This window comes from Anolis carolinensis, unplaced genomic scaffold (genome assembly GCF_035594765.1).
Source record: "Anolis carolinensis isolate JA03-04 unplaced genomic scaffold, rAnoCar3.1.pri scaffold_71, whole genome shotgun sequence".
Taxonomy (NCBI): domain Eukaryota; kingdom Metazoa; phylum Chordata; class Lepidosauria; order Squamata; family Dactyloidae; genus Anolis; species Anolis carolinensis.
The window spans coordinates 2,587-24,696 of NW_026943880.1; the positions used below are offsets into that span (position 1 = coordinate 2,587).

Here is a 22,110-nt window from a genome sequence, read left to right on the forward strand (position 1 = left end):
AAAGATTTCTAGGTCTTGGTTTATTAAAACAGGCTAAGAAGGGAATAAAATAATAATAAACAGTTGAACAAGAGCATGAAACTATTTGATTTCAATAAATATTCAGAAGAAAGGGCCAAATGTGGCTCCAGAGACTAAAGGAAGTAGAAGCTCAACAAGATGTGGAGAACCTTGCTTGTGCTGGTCTCCAGGATTGCTGAATCTTAACAGCTTAATAGTTTTCTTTTCACTGACAATGACAGAGAATGAACCTGGGGTATTCTTCATGTATGTGTTCTAACATTATGGCTCCTTCCTTGATAGAGAAATGAAGGAATTCTTGCATTACATTCCTATGTAGGCTGAATGACTACAATTAACCCTGGCCAGTTTCCAAAGAAAGGCCCCTTTTCAGAGTTTATATTGTCTTGTAAGGTAGCCATGATTTATGTTAATCAAGCATCCTTAGCTTTGGAGCAAGATAAAAACCATCAACATCTAGGAGTGTCGTAGAAATCACACAATGTTTCTTTATAACTTCTTTTAGCTTTGAAGAAGAAATGGAAATGGCTTATGGTCATCAGAACAGAACAGAGTTATATCACTTGCAAAGCAACAAATTTCATGACAGGCAACTACTCTTAACTTCCTTGAACCTTGTGCTCTCCAGACGTCTTGGAGACGTCCCGAAAACTTTGGAAATTCACCAAAAATCTGTGGATAAGCTAAATGTTCTGAAATTTGGTGGGCTAACAATGTTATCTACCATTGTAGCAAGTTTCACCCCAATAGCTTTAAAAACGAGGGAGATGGGAGCCCCTTAAGTTTTCCTAATTATAGTTATTTAATTATGCACAATTACTGTAACGAAATACAGTAGAGTCTCACTTATCCAACACTCACTTATCCAACGTTCTGGATTATCCAATGCATTTTTGTAGTCAATGTTTTCAATATATCGTGATATTTTGGTGCTAAATTCGTAAATACAGTCATTACTACATAGCATGACTGTGTATTGAACTATTTTTTCTGTAAAACTTGTTGTATAACATGATTTTTTGCTGCTTAATTTGTAAATTCATAACCTAATTTGATGTTTAATAGGCTGTTCCTTAATCTCTCCTTATTATCCAACATATTCACTTATCCAACATTCTGCCGGCCCATTCATGTTGAATAAGCGAGACTCTACTGTAGTAATGGAATTTCGTTAGTCTCGTTATAGTAATGAAATTTTAACTAAGTATACTTTAGAAACACTTTAGAAACCAAGTGCCAGCGCTCCCAGTTTTGTAATGACTTTTGAACCATTTTTTGTGGATGGCACATCCCTACTATATAGACCACTAGAGATTTTTCTTACTGTTTTAATAGTTGAATGTGCCTTATTAACTAACTTCTTACTGCTTGAATAAATCAGTTTTTTGAAAATTTATTTTTTCTCTTCCCTTCCAGATGCCCCATGAATCCACCGTGGAGCACATGCGGTTGGACATCACGGAGGGCTTCCAAGTCAGGCAGCGGGTGAGTCCTCCTCCGCAGCCCCCCAGGACCCTCATTTTTGGGGGGCAGCAATGCAGGAACTTAGGCACACCCCAGTCCCAAAGCTTCACATGTGGCCTTCACGCCAGGTCAAAACTGGGAGTTTTTGAAGAAATTGTCGGTAAAAATGGATTAGTATAGTGTGAAATTGTGCTGGGAGTTTAAAGTTGTGTGTGTGTAATCTAGTAGTGAAAGAGGTTAAATGCATAGAGTGGAAATGAAATGGCTAGAGTGTAAGTTTGGGAAGTTTTCGCTTTATAGCCAGACGTATGGTTTAGAGATAAGAATGGAATGTTTACTCCTGCAGCGTGCTCCGATGCAGACGGACAGAGTCTGGTGATCATCTGATCTGTCTTGTATATAGTTGTAAATAATCAATAAAGTTTGAGCTGCTTAAATAATCTGAAATAAGGAGTCATGGAGCATATTTTATTCCATGTGTTCTGAGCATACAGCCAGATCGTCGGAGAGGGAATTGAGAAGGTGATTTGTCTCAATCAACCGATAGAAATGGCTGCTAAGAGTGTCCCATTTACTTGCAGTGTTTTGCCACTTCATCACATTGACTAAATTCCACTGAGTTCTACACTGAAAATTTTGGACGCCCCTGTTCCCATCACATTAGTTTGGCCTCAAGCGTAGGAGAGAGCATTCTTTGCGTAATTTTAAGCGTGGAGGCCAGCAGTCTTTTACAACATTTCAGGAGGTGGTGAGGAAATGGATTTTTTGAAATCATCTGGAATTTTGGCCTTTCCTGTAATGTAATGAGTCCCCTTGGGGAGATAGGGCGGAATACAAATAAAGATTATTATTATTATTATTATGGCATTTGTTGCTCACAGTTTAAAATGTGGGAGGGGAAGTTGTGGAAGTATCCAGATTTTGGGAGTATGAAGCTGGATTATATGGCAATGTAGATGCCTCCCCCCTTATCAGAGCCAAGTGGGAATAGTGCAATTGGCCACCTTAATTAGCACTGAATAGCCTTGCAGCTTCAAAGCCTGGCTGCAATTATGCAATGATGCAAGCATTCCCTAGTAATTTGTTTGTATGATTATTAAAGTATTATACAGTGTATATGACCTTTTAAAAAAAAAGCAAAGGCAGTGTTCCAATTCTGTCGGCACATATTACATCCCAGTATTGACAAGTGTCTATTTTTTTTTCTTCCTCCGGCAGGATCTCCAAAGTGTTTCCCAAGAGGCCAACCACTGTGAAGAGCAAGAGAATTGAACCTCCCCTCCCAACAATTATCCTGTCAATAACATGCCTGAGATGATGGAGACGTGGGCTTCGCAGAGAGGGAGGAGGTGGTGGCGGAAAGGCAAGGGGCTGCAGGAAAACTCCCCTTCCCCAAATGTCTTCCTAGAGGCTGCCCCGAGGGCGAAGCTCCCCTCGCTCTGTTCCCGCACTCGGCCCTTCCTCCCCAAGGCCTGCCTCACATTGTATTTGCTTCCGAGGAAACCTGCCCTGCAAAGAAGCAAGAATAAAGATTTCTGCCATCCTCTCTCTTGCTGTTAAGAATTCGAGAAACCCCCCTGTCAACAAGAGCTTGCGGATGGGCCCTTAAATATTGGATCATGGCCAGTGTTTTCAGAGTGTTCTTTGATTGTAGGTGAACTATAAATCCCAGCAACTACATCTCCCAAATGACAAAATCAACCCCCCCCCCTCCCAACCCCACCAGTATTCAAATGTGGGCGTATCAAGTATTTGGTCCAGTGAATGAAAATACATCCTGCATATCAAATATTTACATTACGATTCACAACAGTAGCAAAACAATTATGAAGTAGCGACAAAAATAATTTTATGGCAGGGGGTCCCAGACTCGGCCTGGTGAGCGAGCAAGTGAAAATGGCAAAGGCAAAATGGCAAAAATGGCACCTGGGCATGCAAAATGGCAAAAATGGCACCTGGGCATGCCTCCTCTTGGCTTTGGTCTGGGCCCGCTCGCCTTCGGGGCCTGTGGCCAGGCCCACACCTATAGCAGGCATCCTCAGAGGTTGTGAGGTCTGTTGGAAGCTAGGGAAGTGGGATTTATATATCTGTGGAAAGTCCAGGGTGGGAGAAAGAGCTCTTGTCTGTTTGAGGCTAGTGTGAATGTTGCAATTGGCCAGCTTGATTAGCATTTAATGGCCTTGCAGATCCCAAATCTGGCTGCTTCCTCCCTGGAGGCATCCTTGGTTGGGTGGTGTTAGCTGGCCCTGATTGCTTCCTGTCTGGAATTCCCCTGTTTTCAGAGTGTTGTTCTTTATTTAGGCTTTTCCTTAATCCCTCCTTATTATCCAACATTTCCGCTTATCCAACACTCATTTTTCAGTGATTGGTTTTGGGGGGCGGGCGCCAAAATTCGGTTCGCCTACACTTGAAAATTACTTTGGGCCGGCCCTGGTTGGATAATACGGTGTATCTGATGAGCGGAACTCTACTGTAATAATAATAATATTTTATTTGTACCTTGCCACCATCTCCCAGAGGGATTCAGGGCGGCTCACAGAGCACTCAAGATACAACATGCAAAATACACAAAGTGCAGAAACAAAATGTAGCAGTAAACGGCCAACGTAACACCACAATTTCATAATACCCCCTGATTTGATCAGCCCAATTTCATGTGAGGTTTGTACTAGTGATAGTTTCCACCATGTGGCCCTGGTTGTTGCAAAGTTTCTCTCTGAAGTAGCCGGGATAAGACAACTTCCTGTATTAAACCCAGGCTGAAACTTGCCTTGTATAGATTTGCAGTGTTTTTTCCTTGTTTGTATGCATTTAGCATTGAACTCATCCTGTTCTTAAGTGGGCCTCATCAGTTTAGGAATCTGCTGTGCACTTTTCCTCCTTGTAATAAAGGCTGATTGATTGGGTTGCTGATGTGGGCGATACGTCGGGAGACAATGCTTCTGGAACATGGCCAGACAGCACGGAAAACTCACAGCAACCCAGGGATTCTGGCCACACTGATTGATGGATTGAAGAATAAAGACGGACATGTTTCCAAAAGGGCTTCAGAGAACAATGCTGTGGGTCCAGTCTTGTTTACAAAGAAAGAGAAAGAAGGAGGCTGGGAGGAAAGGAGGTGGTGTGAACACTCCTCAACGTGGCAATGATGCTTTCGTCGTGGCCGGGGTGGCATTGTGCCCACAGGTGGCCCGTCCAGTCACAAAGTCGGCCACTCTCACCGCTCTGGGCAGAGCTGTGTTGCTGCGGAAGAGGAATTGGCTCCCGTGGTCTGCGGCCACGATTTCCTCCAGGGAGGAGACGACAGGGTCGTGGTCCCTCAGCATCTGTGGGTAGGAAGCGGTGGCGCCTTCAATGCGCAGGGACCGTCGCACGGGGGTCAGGAGTCTCACCTCTGGCCAAGGGCTTCGCTTGCTGGACCTGGAAGGCAGAGAGCGGAGAAGTCCATCCCTTCCTTTCTCTCTCACACACTCCTTTCTTCTTTCCTCTCTCTCTCTCTCCCTCCCTCCGGTTGTCAGAAATATTAAATATTAACTAGATATTTTTAATTACAAAAATGTGAGTCAAGCACTGAAAGGGTTAAAAAAGCTAGTGTCGTCCTGAGGAGTATGAGGTAGAACTCAAGTGTGTGAGAGAATGCCTCAGTGTGAGGTAGGCCTCAGCGTGAAGCTTCGGTGAAAAAAGCCCCAGGTTGAAGTTCCTCATGTGTGAAGCTCCTGTGTAAGTTTGGTGTGAGAGGAGGCTCTGTGAAAGCGAAACTGTTTTATTTGCATGAGAAAGAAGCCCAGCGTGGAAGCAAGGAAGTACAGTAGAGTCTCAAGTATTCAACATAACGGGTCGGCAGAACGCTGAATAAGCGAATATGTTGGATAATAAGGAGAGGTTAAGGAGAAGCCTATTAAACACCAAATTAGGTTATGATTTTACAGATTAAGCACCCAAACATCATGTTATACAACGAATTTGACAGAAAAAGTAGTTCAATATGCAGTAATGCTATGTAGTAATTACTGTATTTACAAATGTAGCACCAAAATATCATGATGTATTGAAAACATTGACTACAAAATTGCCTTGGATAATCCAGAACGTTGGATAAGTGAATGTTGGATAAGTGAGACTCTACTGTATAAAGAACTTTGTGTTGTGGAAATCTTGTTTTTGTAATTACTGCAACTATATAATTTTGCTATAACAAAAAGTCTCCAAAGCACGAGATAACATTGGTCTGTGTTTTTGTTCTTTCTATCACTTTTGGCTACTGGTGCTGGGTGATGCTGCAGTTAATAAGTTACTCTGCTGTACGTTTATGGGAAGGGTCTTTTGTTAATAGGCCTACTCAGCCAACATAGGTGGCCAGTCAGGAAGGCAGCCAAGGGCACTGAGTGGGGAGATGGCTTCTCATTGGGGAAAGAGGGGAGCAAAGGGCAAGGTCTGTGTGTATGGGGGTCTCACCTGGGCAGGGAAAGGATCTGGAGCTTGATGGCCGAGCAGGGCTTAGCCCACGGTGGGCTTTGCTGAGGAGTCTGGGGAGGGTCCACATCTTCCTCTGGAACAGGGCTGGCTGCAGGGGTCGAAGGGAAACACACTCCAGAAGGGCTCACAGGCTCCGGGTCTCTCGTGCAAAGGGATCCCATGGCACGCTCACCCCTGGACGGTGCCTTGACATTCTTCAAAATACCCGTGACAGCATCTCGCAGCTCCTGCAGCGGCTGCAACAAGAGGAAGAATGAGAAACTACTCCTTCGTAGCTACAGGTTGGGCAGGTGTGGATGCGGGTGCAGCTGCGGCTGGGTTCATCCTCACCATTTTGCTACATTACAATTGATTGGCTTTGCAGCGTTTACAAAAAAACTCTAAAATAAAGAACAACACTCAGAAAACAGGGGAATTCCAGACAGGAAACAATTCCCTCAGGCAGAAAGCAGCCAGGCATTGAAGCTGCAATGCTATTCAATGCTAATCAAGGGGGCCAGTTGCAACATTCATATTTGTATCCAATAGACAAGAATTCTTTCTCCCACCCTGGATATATAAACCCCACTTGCCTAGTTTCCAACAGACCTCACAACCTCTGAGGATGCCTGCCATTGATGTGGGTGAAACGTCAGGAGAGAATGCTTCTGGAACATGGCCAGACAGCCCAGAAAACCCACATCAACCTAGAGAGCTACTGTATATACTTGAGTATAAGCCTAGTTTTTCAGCCCTTTTTTAGGACTGAAAAAAACCTTCCTCGGCTTATGCTCGGGTGAGGGTCCTGGTGGGCTTATATTCAGGTCAGCTTATACTCAAGTATATATGGTATATTAATTATTTTTCTCTATTATTATTGGTATTGTTACATTTATTATTTCACTCTATTATTATTAAAAGGATACATAAGCACATTTACATTATCTTAAATTACAGTTTGATGTAAAGATCCAAAAACATTTAAATTACTGAGGCCTCAATTAATGTAATTTTATTGGTATCTCGGCTTATACTGGAGTCAATGTTTTCCCAGTTTTTTTGTTGTAAAATTAGGTGCCTTGGCTTATACTCGAGTATAAAAGGTAAAGGTTTTCCCTGACGTTAAGTCCAGTCGTGACCGATTCTTGGGGTTGGTGCTCATCTCCATTTCTAAGCCGAAGAGCCGGCGTTGTCCGTAGACACCTCCAAGGTCATGTGGCTGGCATGACTGCATGGAGCGCCAGTGTTACCTTCCCACCGGAGCGGTACCTATTGATCTACTCACACTCTGGGGGTTGGTGCTCATCTCCATTTCTACGCCAAAGAGCCGGCGTTGTCCGTAGACACCTCCAAGGTCATGTGGCCATTGGCATGACTGCATGGAACACCGTTACCTTCCCGCCAGAGCGGTACCTATTGATCTACTCATACTCTGGGGGTTGGTGCTCATCTCCATTTCTAAACCGAAGAGCCGGCATTGTCCATAGACAACTCCAAGGTCATGTGGCCATAGGCATGACTGCATGGAGCGCCGTTACCTTCCCGACGGAGCAGTACCTATTTATCTACTCACATTTGCATGTTTTCGAATTGCTAGGTTGGCAGGAGCTGGGGCTAACAGCGGGCGCTCATTCCGCTCCCAGGATTTGAACCTGCAACCTTTCGGTCGGCAAGTCCAGCAGCTCAGTGCTTTAACACACTGTGCCACCATATATATGGTATATATTTCTTAGACAGAAATGTACAGTAGTTCTTTTCAATAAAGCTTAAGCTTGACTCTGCTCCGTGAGTTGCTGAAGCTCGTTTGCTCTGCTGCTTTGCTATTGCTCTGTCAAACTGGTATATGTTGCTGCTGCTGCTGCTCTCTGACTGCTTTTTGAGCCCCGAGGCCTCCACTCACCGTGGCCCCAGCGGAGAGGGCGGCTTCGTAGAGCCCTGCCACGTCCAAGGAGCCCCTCTGCGCCTCTAGCGTGGCTTTGCAGACCCAGAACTGGGCAAACCTCTCCACTTGCGGGATGCGGGTCAGCGCTGCGAGGATCTGCTCTTCAGGAAGGCCCTGAAGACGGAGAGAAGGAGGACGGAAGGAATCAGGGAATGGGCACAAGGAGATAAGGGGTCTTGAATAGGTGCCCACAGGGTTCCCCCAGGTGCCAGAAATGGAAAAAATGGGAACTGCCTTCACTTCTGTTTATGTATTGTCTGTCCTTGCTAACTGTATAACAGCAGTAAATGTTTGCCATTTATTTATATATTATTTATTAGTGACATTTATATCCCGCCCTTCTCACCCCGAAGGGGACTCAGGGCGGCTCACAAGTCATATGTACATACAGTATATTATATTATTCGTATAGCACAATATAAGCAATATATATTACTACTAGCTTTGCCCGGCCACGCGTTGCTGTGGCATTGTCTGGTGGTGTTGGTGAGAAATTGTTGAGGTAGTGGTAGTATTGAATGTCTGTTGTATGGTAGTCTTTATGTTTAGTATGCACACTGAAGTGGATTATATGGCAGTGTGGAGTCAAGATAATCCAGTTCAAAGCAGATAATATAAGATTCTAAATGGGTTATATAGCTGTGTGGAAGGGCCTTGAGTCTACACTGCCATATAATCCAGTTAAAATCTGATAATCTGTGGAAGAGGCCTAAGTGAGGACTAACTGTGCCTGTCCCCTGGGCTGAGTAGGTTGCTAGGAGACCAAGTGGGCGGAGCTTAGCCTTCTAACTGGCAGCAATTGGATAAAAACTATTATTCCTCTCCCTGTAATTAGGACTTTATTTTTCTTTTCTTTTTGTTGTATCAACTTAGAGCCGTGAATGATGGGTTGTGTTGTCAAATTTCGAGGTTGGGTGGCCTGTAGTTTTGTTGTTTTGTCCGCTGCCCTGATGCCATCACTCTTTTATATATATAGATTGATTTATTTTATTTATTTACAGTATTTATATTCCGCCCTTCTCACCCCGAAGGGGACTCACGGAGGATCACATTACACATATAAGGCAAACATTCAATGCCTTAACATAGAACAAAGACAGAGACAAACACGGGGCTCCGAGTTGGCCTCGAACTCATGGCCTCTTGGTCAGAGTGATTTGTTGCAGCTGGTTGCTCAACAGCCTGCATCACAGCCCGGCTATATACTATATTGTACTATACCACTATATTGTAATATTATTCGTAATATTGCATGTAATATAAATATACCATTATAATACTGTATAAATATTATTTTGTATTACATTATAATATTACAATAGAGTCTCACTTATCCAACACTCGCTTATCCAACGTTCTGGATTATCCAATGCATTTTTGTAGTCAATGTCTTCAATACATCGTGATATTTTGGTGCCAAATTTGTAAATACAGTATTTCCTACATAACATTGCTGTGTATTGAACTACATTTTCTGTCAAATTTGTTGTATAACATGATGTTTTGGGGCTTAATTTGTAAAATCATAACCTAATTTAATGTTTAATAGGCTTTTCCTTAATCTCTCCTTATTATCCAACATATTCGCTTATCCAACGTTCTGCCGGCCCGTAGTATAGCATATATGTGTTCTGTAATCCTCCCCGAATCCCCTCGGGGAGATAGAGTGGAATGTAAAGAGTGGAATGGCCATCTGTCGGGGGTGCTTTGAATGCGATTTCCTGCTTCTTGGCAGGGGGTTGGACTGGATGGCCCATGAGGTCTCTTCTAACTCTACTATTCTATGATTCTAAGTGCATATATTATAAAGTATATGACGGCTTCGTATGGGTTGAGGTAGGTGTACAATATCTAGACGAGGATATATATATAGAGGTGTACTAGTCTTCCTCTCCGTAAGCTAAACTGCATAAATGGTTTTTTTAAAAGCTTTTTAAAGGAGAGGAAAAAGGGGACGTTTTTAGTTTGAGCTTAGGATGGTGGTGGGACCGAGAGCACGGCCTCCTCTGCAGACCGCAGTGCTTGTGCTGGTTTGTATGTGGAGATGCCATTTTTTAAATAGTCTGGGCCTGAACCGGGGAAGCCCCCCACTCCGGTCACCTACCTCTTCGGCCAGCTTCCGGCACTCTGCCAAGGTGTGTGTGATCTCGTTGGCCAGGTGCTGCTCCTCCTTCTCCGCTTCCTCTTTCTCCTCCTCCTCCTCCAAGGAGCCCCAGAAGGCGAGGTTCAGGCTGGACTTTGCCTTCGGAGGCTTCGGGGCAGCGGGGCGCATGGGGGGCCTCTTGTAGGTCCTTCCTCGGGACGCCACCCAGTCCTCCAGCAGCTTCCTAAGGAGGCAGAAGAAGGTGTACCGTCACTACGAGAAGGACCCCTGCCTTGCTCCTGAGGAGACAAGGGCTCACGGGAGGCCCCGATCCCACCCCAGGGAAGCCTCACGGGTGAATATAAGCCTCTTGGGTTCCCATTTCAAGCTCTACCTGGTTGCACCTTCCCATCTCGCTCCCTCAGTACACTGATTGCACTATGTAACAAACTTTGAATTTTTTTCTGCTCCAGGTTTGAAAGTGATATTTCCTGTTTAATTTATTTATTATTTATTTACAGTATTTATATTCCGCCCTTCTTTCTCACCCCGAAGGGGACTCAGGGCGGATTACAATGAACACATATATGGCAAACATTCAATGCCAACAGACAAACAACATACATTAGACAGACTCAGAGGCATTTTTAACATTTTTCCAGCTTCACGATTCCGGCCACAGGGGGAGCTGTTGCTTCACCATCCACTAGTGGCTGTACTTCCTCATTCCTTTCCTCGTGTTTTGCTGGCAGTTTTATGATGTTGTAAATTAGTTAAATTAGCCTCCTGCATAAAGTGTACCTAAATTTCCCTAATTGACAGATGCAACTGTCTTTCGGGGCTGCATAGGTCAACAGCAAGCTGGGCTATTTAATGGTCAGGGGCTTAACCTGACCCGGGATTCGAACTCATGACCTCTCGGTTAGTAGTGATTTATTGCAGCTGGTTACTAGCCAGCTGTGCCACAGCCCAGCAGTTCTACTCTAGAAACGTCACTTTTGTGTTGAATGGGTCAAGTCACCATGGTTTTTGTGGCTGCTGCAAACTAGGTTGCATTGGTTGAGGCGCAAAGATGAGATATTGTATTGTTGAATAATAATTAATAATAGTAATAGTAGTAGTAGTAGTAATAATAGTGCATCATCCGAAAATACATCACACAGTCCTAAACGCTTGGGAAGCGTTCGACTTGTGATTTTGTGATACAAAATCCAGCATATCTATCTTGTTTGCTGTGTCATACTATGTCATTGTGTCAATAATAATAATAATAATAATAATAATAATAATAATAATGGTATAATAATAATAATAATAATGATCACACAGTCCTAAACGCTTGGGAAGCGTTCGACTTGTGATTTTGTGATACAAAATCCAGCATATCTATCTTGTTTGCTGTGTCATACTATGTCATTTTGTCAATAATAATAATAATAATAATTTATTCATATACCGCCCTATCTCAAGGGACTTAGAGTGGTTTCCAGCACACCAGGAAATATACCGTCAATTTAAAACATGTTTTTAGGCTTGACAAAACAAAACAAAAATTGTGTTACATCAGGTATGGGCATACTTGGGCCCTCCTGGTGTTTTGGACTTCAACTCCCACAATTCCTAACAGCCTACCGGCTGTTAGGAATTGTGGGAGTTGAAGTCCAAAACACCCGAAGGGCCTAAGTTTGCCCATGTGTGTGTGACACAGTGTTATTGTTGCTAAATTGCAAAGGCAACTTGCCGCACTTGCCTCCGGTCGGGAGCAGAAGGGGTCTTGAGCTCTTGGCCTGGGCCCACATCCGGGTGCTTGGGTTTGGGGGGCTCTCTCCTGCCATTTCGGAGCCCCCCAGAGGCAGGAGCTGTGTGGACGGCAGAGGTCCGGGGTCTAGGCTTTGCATTGGGGGTCCTCGGCTGTTGCCTGAAGTTGCCTTGCTTCCTCTCGGCTCCGCTTTTGGGTGCAGCCGAATGGCTCCTTGGATGGGCGGAGGGCTTCTTGCCTGGCGGGGGAGTTTGGTGCTTCTTTTTAGGATTTGCTGAGTTCAGGGAGAATGTCCCCTTACTCCCCAAATGTACAGATTGCTTGGATGCATGGCTTCCAAACGCCGGTCTGGAAACAGCCCTCTTTTGAGTCGGTCGGACTGCGGTCACTCCAACAACGGCATTCTCTTTCCCATCCTCTGCCTTCTGTTTTCCTTTGTTGTGGTCATTCCTGAGTGGCTTCTCAGGGTGGGTTTGGGAGGGGGGCTCCCGGGGAAAGCGGGACCCAGCCGCTGGGGGCTCCTTTGTCGCAGGGCGGTGGGGCGCTCCGGGCACCGCTTTCTTGACGGGGGCCGCCTTGGGTTTGCTTGGGGCGGCTTCCCTGTGCTTCGTCCTGGCCACCTGGAAAGAAAGAACAGCCTTCAAAGAGTGTTGTCGAAGGCTTTCATGGCCGGGATCACAGGGCTGCTGTGAGTTTTCCAGGCTGCCTGGCCATGTTCCAGAAGCATTACCTCCAAACATTTCACCTGCATTTATGGCAGACATCCTCAGAGGTTGTGAGACAAGAGACAGTCAGTGCCAGCGAACACCTCCCAACAAAGTATTCACACAGGCAGGAAGCAGGCAGGCTTTGAAGCTGCAAGGCTATTCAATGCTAATCAAGCTGGCTAATTGAAATATTTACTATTTATTTTATTTACTACCCTGTTTCCCCGAAAATAAGACATCCCCGAAAAATAAGACCTAGTAGAAATTTTGCTGAATTGCTAAATATAAGGCCTCCCCCGAAAGTAAGACCTAGCAATGTTTTTGTTTGGAAGCATGCCCAGCGCCTGCCAAACAGAACACCAGAGCATTTAGGATTGATAAATGTACATACCAGTTGTACATGGAAATAATGGTAGTCACAAGAAATTCTTGATAGGATTCACAGTTTGTCTGGTTATGCTGGTTTGTGATGACAACTACTGTACAGTATATAATAAATGTTCATTTTTTTGTTCAACAATAAATGTGAATTCTTCTTCATGGAAAAATAAGACATCCCCTAAAAATAAGACCTAGCACATCTTTGGGAGCAAAAATTAATATAAGACACTGTCTTATTTTCAGGGAAACACGGTACATTTATATTCTGACTTGCTCCCAAGAGACAAGAATTCTTTCTTTCTCCCACCCTGACGTTTCACCCACATCGATGGCAGGCATCCTCAGAGGTTGTGAGGTATCTATGCCTGCCATAGATGTGGGTTTCCTCCTTTCTGGTTCCTCCTTTCTGTTGAAGTTGTCCACATGCTACAGACTACACAGAGAAGCCACTGAAAACCACAAACATGTGGATAATTTCAACAGAAAGGAGGAGACCATGAAAATGAACACAATCTGGCTGCCGGTATTAAAAAAAACTCCAAAATCAGAACAGTAAATATTAAGGAGCAGCACTCTGAAAACAGAAGAATTCCAAACAGGAATCAATCAGGGGCAGCTAACGACTCTGAACAAAGGATTCCCCCAGGCCAGGAGGTGAAGCTGGGAAGGCCATTTAATGCGAATTTGAGGTGATTAATTACAACATTCACACTGGCCTCCAACAGACAAGAGTTCTCTCCCCCCCCCCCCCCCCAGAGATATATAAACCTTCCTTGCTTAGTTTCTCCATATACCTCACAACCTCTGAGGATGCCTGCCATAGATGTGGGTGAAACGTCAGGAGAGAATGCTTCTGGAACATGACCAGACAGCCCGGAAAACATACAACAACCCAGCCTTCAGAGAAACCATGCGGCTCAGGAGCCTGAACACAACCTCGTCTCCCTCCCTCCAGACTCTGGTGTCCCCAAAATAAGGGAAGAACCCCGCCCCCCAAAAAAACCCACAATAGCATTCCTTGGGGTCCACTTACCGAGTCCGGTCTGGAGGGAGCCAAGGCCTGCCCATTGGTCCTGTCCTTCAAGTAGGGCCTATTTGGGGGAAGAAAGGATTCTGAGATCCAGGTACCCCATTAAAAATAGCAACCTTTTTCAAGCCTCTACTAGTTATTTGTTATGTACAGTAGAGTCTCACTTATCCAACACTCTGGATTATCCGACACAGTCTGCCACCCGCCTGGATCCACAGCTGTTTCTCTTGGCAGCAAGGACTGAACTCTTTATGGATTTAATTTCCAACAAAGTTGTTACTGTAAATTCATTTTATGCAATTCTACTTTTATTTGTAGTCAGTTTGTTAGTAGCCAAAGTTTTTGGAGTCAATTCATAAATACAGTAATTACTACATAACTTTACTGTGTATTGAACTGCTTTTACTGTCAATGTGTTGTAAAACATGATGTTTTGGTGCTTAATTTGTAAAATCATGTAATTTGACATTTAATAAGCTTTTCCTTAATCTCTCCTTATTATACAAGATATTCGCTTATCCAAGGTTCTGCTGTATTACAGACTCTACTGTAATAATATTATAATGTAATACCATATAATAACATTAATACAGTATTATAATTGTGTATTATATATTACATGTTTTTAATATTACTAATAATATTGCAGTATAATGATATAGTATTATGATACCACAATATATTTAATACACTCCTAGTATATTATACTATTAGCGTCATATAAGATACTGTACTACTGTATATCATATCATAATACAGTAGAGTCTCACTTATCCAACACTCGCTTATCCAACGTTCTGGATTATCCAGAGCATTTTTGTAGTCAGTTTTCAATACATTGTGATATTTTGGTGCTAAATTCATAAATACAGTAATTACTACATAACTTTACTGTGTATTGAACTGCTTTTTCTGTCAAATTTGTTGTATAATATGATGTTTTGGTGCTTAATTTGTAAAATCATAACCTAATTTGATGTTTAATAGGCTTTTCCTTAATTCCTCCTTATTATCCAAGATATTTGCTTATCCAAGGTTCTGCCGGCCCGTTTAGCTTGGATAAGTGAGACTCTACTGTAGTAAAATATAGTAATATAGAATGTTTATAATGTGCTATGCTAATAATATAATATATTGTATGTACATATAACTTGTAAGCTGCCTTGAGTCCCCTTCAGGGTGAGCAGGGCGGGATATAAATGTTGCTAATAAATAAAAAAGAAAAAAGAAATTATTGATATCATATGTCTATACAATGTATTATATTATTAGCATTGCACCATATTATTATTATTATTATTATTATTATTATTATTAACATTTATATCCTGCTCTTCTCACCCTGAAGGGGACTCAGGGCGGCTTATAAGTTATATGTACATAAAATATATTATTAGTGTAGCACAATATAAGCACTATATAAACATTACATATTATTATATTGTACTATATGACTATATTGCAATATTATTAGTAATAGTAATGTAATATAAATATACAATTATAATAGTGTATTACATTGTATTACATCATATTATCTATATTATATGTATATCCAATATATTATAATATTAGTATAGTATAATACGAGTATTATATATTATTATATTAGTAGTTTTACATGTAATCTATAATATGTTATTATATTGTGCTATATTATGATACCACAATGTATTTAATACACTCCTAGTATATTGCACTATTAGCATTATATAAGAGACTGTACTATATCGTATCATAATATATCTATATATATAAAATGATAAAGTTGTTTGCGCAGTGACTATAACAACAAAACTAAACATCCCAGAAATACAAAATTTGGCAACACAATGCAAAAGGCTTGCCTCCAGGTTACAACAACACAACCACACCACAAAACCACAATCCGGACCCACAAAACTCACAACAACGCATCATGCGATAACAACACAACTAAACGCCCCAGAAATACAAAACTTGGCAACACAATGCAAATGCCTTGCCTCCCAGTTGTAACAACACAACCACACCACAAAACCACACAGGACCCACAAAACTCACAACAACGCATTGTGACTATAACAACACAACTAAACGCCCCAGAAATACGAAACTTGGCAACACAACACAAAAGCCTTCCCTCCAGGTTGTAACAACACAACCACACCACAAAACCACAATCCGGACCCATAAAACTCACAACAACGCATCGTGACTATAACAACACAACTAAACACCCCAGAAATACGAAACTTGGCACACAACTAAACACCCCAGAAATATAAAACTTGACAACACAACACAAAAGCCTTGCCTCCCGGTTGTAACAACACAACTACACCACAAAACCACAATCTGGACCCACAAAACTCACAACAACGCATCGTGACTATAACAAATACAAAATTTGACAACACAACTCATCCACCTCCCCAATCACTACATTCACACTTGGCCTCCAAAAAAACAATTACAATAATAACAATGACAACAACAACAATAAGAATCTACACCATCACAGGCAAGAAGCAGTCAGGCACTGAGGCTGAGAAGCCAATCAGTGCTACACTGGGCCTCCAAAAACGAATACAGTAGCATCTAACTTATCCAGCCTTCATGACCACTACAGCAACAACAATAATAAACACCTACACAGGCAAAAAAAAAGACTATTGTACCACAATAAGATGTAACCGCACTCAGCAGAATCAGACATCACGATTAACAACAAACCAAAGACAACAGGGGTCTCAAGCAATTATCAATCAACACAAAAATTGAAGAAGGTAACAGACTTCAAATACTACTACTAATGTGAGTATAAAGAAGGGTGGAGGTCACAGCATAAATACAACGTAATGTAAACTGACCAACACCACCAGACTCAGCCACAGCAACGCGTGGCCGGGCACAGCTAGTTATATTATATATTAATATATTCCTCACCTGCCACCCGCCGGCCTGGGCCTCCCTTTCTGGGCCAGGAACTCGTCCAGCTGCCGCCTCCGCTCCGCTGGGGAAGGAAGAGATCCAGGCAGGTCAGGACTCTGACGCCCATCCTCCCCAGGAAACCAATGGGAGCCATACAGGCGCTCTGCACATGCTCTGGGGCGCCCTCGCACTTACCTGCGGCGGCATTCTCCTCAGCAGAGCGGCTTGGCTTGGGCCTTTCCCTTTCTGTCTGTCTCCCTCCGAAGCGGAGGCTCCGAGACCAAGCAGACATGGCGGCAGCCGTTGCTCCTTGGCCCCGCCCCGCCAAGATTCAAATGGCCCAATCAGACACGAGGGGCGTGGTCACAGAGGGTGAAGGGAACGCCCCTCAGCAGCATCAGAGGAGAAAGGAGGCGGGGACTCATAGCTCCCTCCCAATCAGAGACGAGGGGCGGGCCATAGAGGGGGAAGGGAGCACTTGTCAGCGGCATCAGACAGAGAAGGGGCGGAGCCTCACAGCAACGTCCCAATAAGAGTCGAGGGGCGGGGCCACTCCAAGTGGAAAGGGGGCAGAGCATCTCAGGCAAGTCCCAATCAGAGGGTGAGGGGCGTGGCTACACAGGGGGAAGGGAACGGGGCGGGGCCACTCCAAGTGGAAAGGGGGCAGAGCATCTCAGGCAAGTCCCAATCAGAGGGTGAGGGGCGTGGCTACACAGGGGGAAGGGAACGCCCCTCAGCAGCATCAGATAAGAAAAGAGGCGGAGACTCATATTGACATCCCAATCAGAGGGTGAGGGGCGTGGCTACACAGGGGGAAGGGAACGCCCCTCAGCAGCATCAGATAAGAAAAGAGGCGGAGACTCATATTGACATCCCAATCAGAGGCTGGGGGCGTGGCTACACAGGGGGAAGGGAACGCCCCTCAGCAGCATCAGATAAGAAAAGAGGCGGAGACTCATATTGACATCCCAATCAGAGGCTGGGGGCGTGGCTACACAGGGGGAAGGGAACGCCCCTCAGCAGCATCAGATAAGAAAAGAGGCGGAGACTCATATTGACATCCCAATCAGAGGCTGGGGGCGTGTCAATACTGGGATGTAATATGTGCCGACAGAATTGGAACACTGCCTTTGCTTTTTTTTTAAAAGGTCATATACACTGTATAATACTTTAATAATCATACAAGCGTAGTGAAATAGAACATTTATCTGGGCAGGCAGCCTGGTTCACTGGAGGGAGCCCAGCTTGAGTACAGTATGGTGATTGGACCATATTTCTACACTAGAATAAGCATGGTGGGAAACCAAAAGGTCTGCAAACCAAAGACCTGACATATGCTAGTACCATTCATGCCATATGTGGCCATTCTCACTGTTTCTTCTGCAGTGGATTTAAAAAAAAAAAAACATCAGTAGACCAGGAAGAAACTTGCTTACTAGGACCACAGCAAAGTTGTCTGTAGAGTTATTGCCACAAAGAATGGCTTTTCATTGGGGAATGTTTCCCACAGCAGGACTCTTTTGACTCACATTACTATTAGTTTTAAGTCTTCCTGAATATAATGTTTGAATTAATATGACAAACCAGAATACATAGATGTGTTAAAATAAGTAAGTAATGAAAAATGAACAGTGTTGTGTTATGAAGAGTCATTGCTGTCAATCTAATTGAACACTGTAAACACATACATTGTAACAATTACAGATGCTGATCATGAAAATGCAATGATTGAGAATCTGCTTCTTACACTAGGTGGTCTTCCATATATTGTTGGACAGTAGCTTTCAGGAGGCCTTGTCAGTATAACCAAGGTGAGGAATCCTGGGAGTTGCAGTCCAAAAACATCTGGAGAGCTAAATGAGATCTACATGTTTTATGTCATCAGTTGAATATGCTCAGTTCTGATCAAAGCATCTATAAAATATTTCTGTTAATATTTTTCTCTATGGTAGTAACAATAAATAAAACTCTAGAAATTACCTTTCCAGATCTCAGAACTGATGTGTGGTGCCATTGGTGCAAGCATAACACAGAGTGTTGCGAGGGCATCCTCATATTCTGCACTATGGAGAATAACTCTTTGAGACGCTTGCTACAAAGGAAGAAAATAGAATAAAGGATTATTAAATATAACTGGGTTAGGACTCTTGGAGATTAGGATTCAGAAACTCATTGGTTGACCTTGGGCAAGACTCACTCTATCAGCCTATCAAAGTGACAATGGCCAATCTTCCCCGAATAAATGTTGCCAAGAATACCCTAGGATAGAGTCACCATAAGCTGGAGTTGACGTCAAAGCATATAACCATACAACAAGATGGTCATTTCTATCAGAAAAACATGGGGCTAAAAAGTTCAAAACTCGCACTGCTTATAGAGGATGTAGTGCAGGGGACTTTTCTTAAACACTTGGCAAAACCTTGAGACTCGAGCCAGTTATTGGGATTCTGAACAGAATCCCAAGAATGTGCATGATGATAATTTTATTAGATTAGGGCCTGAAAAGCATACTGCAAACTCAAATTTACTGTTGCAATACTAATTGAAGTCATAAGTCTTTTGAAAAATGAAAGAGATAAGCTAGACAAGATGGATAACCCTGGCCAAGGCTTGTGTTTTGCTTGGTTACTCTGTCAGCATTTCACCTCTGTTCTAGATAAAGATTTTGAGTTAGCAAAAGATACAGGAATGGAGTCTGGAAGAGTTTCATAAGGTTTAAAACTGAGGGACTGATTAGACAGTGGTATAAGGTAATTAACTTTTATATCAGAACAAACATTTAGGTGTTGGGGGCTGATTCTATAGTACATTTAAATCCTGACCTTCCTCAAAGTGTATCTCAAAGTGGTATCCCACTATTCTATTTTAGTCCCTGTGATGTAACTGAAGCTAAAAAGGCGTAACCACCCAAGGTCAGGCAAAAAACATAATGATTTTGCATGATGATCAGAACCTGGCTCTCACCAGTCTAGCCTACTGCTATGACCACAGCATTATCCTAGCTCTCCCAGAACGGCATTACAGTCACAATATTCTTTTCTGTAACAGTAACATGATTTCACATCTCCACTTGATCAACTGTAGTGAATTCCTATAGGAGAAAAGTTTCACCTCTGGGGACTTTAAAACATCTGGATAGCTATGCTACAATGAAGTATTTGTACACCAAAGAGGATGCAGCCAACAAAGAACAAATGATCATTTAAAAATGGTGGGAACACCATCTCACAATGAATAGACCCAGTGGTGTTCAGCATTAAGAGGAAACAAAACAAAATAGTTTAGATGTATGTTGTCAAGTGTTAAATGCTGTGGAAAGAGGCAACTTCTAAATAACATAGAAGAGTAAAAGATTGATGAGGGTGCCACAAGTAACTCTACAAGGACTTACAAACTGCATATGCACGTGCATTAACACATAAACACAGAGTAAGCAATTTTCAGGCCAAGAAAAAGCTAATTTTAAAGTGTTAAAAATGGCTGGAAAGGACAGATTCTTTGGTCATTCAGAAATAAAACAAACAATATTCATTCAAATGACTGTGAAACTCCTGATGCTGCATTTTACACAATTGCTAAAAGCAGCTCATCTTTGGTCAGTCTCTAGTCCAACATCATTTACAGACCTACATGTTGCTGTTCTACAAACTTGGAAAATGCAATGTTCCCAAAATGTTAACTCAAAAGAAGGCATGGAGGTGGCAGACAATAAAAAGAAGACAGATAAGCATTTACTGCACTTATATCTCCCCGCATGAGAAGCAAAGTTTTATTTGCAGGTTAAGGGCTTTGCCAGAAATCAAACCAATGTGCTCTGCTCCCATTTAAAAAACATCTGAAAATGAGTCACTGGCAGCACTCATCATGAAACATCTATTATCAGTGATTCCCTCTGCAATTGTTGATAGGAAAAGTATTTTTTAAAGAGAAATAAGAAAAAGCTTCATTTTTAATGAAGTGAAACTCTTTCGGTTTGTTCTAATTTTAATTTGCATACTTCCTGGTTTCAGACAAGAGTAAAAATGGATATTCTGAAATGCTGGTGAACATTTGTTTCACCATGCTCCCAATATACACTTAGGTTTTATTCTATACTAAACAGTTTGCTAAGGATGTGAGCAGCAGTCCTGCAAGTTAAAAAGTTGCCATTACACTGTCCCCAAAGACACCTGTAGTTTCTATATATTCTTTCAACATGTATAAATCACAATAATAATACTGATAAAATTTCATTTAGTAACTGCCTTGAAGCACTACAATTAATGCTCAATTATATTCAACAGGCAAACAGACAAATTAAGTCCAAAATTAGGTCATTATCTGACTTTTTTTTAACATATTACATCCTAATCCTGTTTATGATGTTAACAGAGATTATTTATATTCAACATTCTATTGTATTAATATAGTAATTAAAACAAGATTAATTCCAATTGTGCAAAGATTGATATCGGATTCTCAAATCAATGGTAACTGCAACTGAGTACAATTATTTCACAAAAAAGCACATTCTAAATCTTGCAGAAGTCACAGCGCATTCCATGATAAATACACTTTCCTGCTGGCTTTCTTGTGCATGCATAGAGCTTTAAAATGTTTTACTGTAAGTATACTTACTGACAATGCATTACTGAGACTCATCAGTTGAGAAATTGCAGCATTAAACAAATAATCTTCCAAGAAGTATTCAGTCACCTAATCACACAAAAGCAACATTTTTCTTTGTTAAATCACAGAGTTATCTATCTTTGCTATAGCAATAAATAGTGTCAGCAAGCCCTAATCTCTTCTGCTTTTCTTGAAAAGATTTCTAGGTCTTGGTTTATTAAAACAGGCTAAGAAGGGAATAAAATAATAATAAACAGTTGAACAAGAGCATGAAACTATTTGATTTCAATAAATATTCAGAAGAAAGGGCCAAATGTGGCTCCAGAGACTAAAGGAAGTAGAAGCTCAACAAGATGTGGAGAACCTTGCTTGTGCTGGTCTCCAGGATTGCTGAATCTTAACAGCTTAATAGTTTTCTTTTCACTGACAATGACAGAGAATGAACCTGGGGTATTCTTCATGTATGTGTTCTAACATTATGGCTCCTTCCTTGATAGAGAAATGAAGGAATTCTTGCATTACATTCCTATGTAGGCTGAATGACTACAATTAACCCTGGCCAGTTTCCAAAGAAAGGCCCCTTTTCAGAGTTTATATTGTCTTGTAAGGTAGCCATGATTTATGTTAATCAAGCATCCTTAGCTTTGGAGCAAGATAAAAACCATCAACATCTAGGAGTGTCGTAGAAATCACACAATGTTTCTTTATAACTTCTTTTAGCTTTGAAGAAGAAATGGAAATGGCTTA

At 42.3% G+C, this 22,110-nt stretch overlaps 1 protein-coding gene and 1 long non-coding RNA gene across 4 annotated transcripts; one reads left to right on the forward strand and one right to left on the reverse strand.

The window, feature by feature from the left end:
* The first annotated feature begins 671 nt into the window (after positions 1-671).
* On the forward strand, positions 672-3,107 carry LOC134295053 (uncharacterized). Its single transcript, XR_010001620.1, has 2 exons — positions 672-1,506; positions 2,704-3,107. It is a non-coding gene; the product is annotated as an uncharacterized LOC134295053 (long non-coding RNA).
* Positions 3,108-3,958: 851 nt separating this feature from the next.
* On the reverse strand, positions 3,959-21,510 carry LOC134295052 (cytoskeleton-associated protein 2-like). 3 transcript variants are annotated; one of them, XM_062966994.1, is made up of 9 exons: positions 21,373-21,510; positions 18,736-18,847; positions 16,771-16,837; positions 13,846-13,903; positions 11,716-12,344; positions 9,987-10,209; positions 7,841-7,996; positions 5,941-6,197; positions 3,959-4,905 (listed from the first exon to the last, which is right to left on the reverse strand). In XM_062966994.1, exons 1-9 carry the CDS (start codon positions 21,394-21,396, stop codon positions 4,620-4,622), a joined length of 1,812 nt encoding a protein of 603 aa, XP_062823064.1. In that variant the 5' UTR covers positions 21,397-21,510; the 3' UTR covers positions 3,959-4,619. The 3 variants fall into 3 exon arrangements, with proteins under 3 accessions (XP_062823064.1, XP_062823065.1, XP_062823066.1); XM_062966995.1 differs by having other exon boundaries at positions 9,987-10,205; positions 11,712-12,344; XM_062966996.1 differs by lacking the exons at positions 18,736-18,847; positions 21,373-21,510 and adding an exon at positions 16,951-17,343.
* Positions 21,511-22,110: the final 600 nt, after the last annotated feature.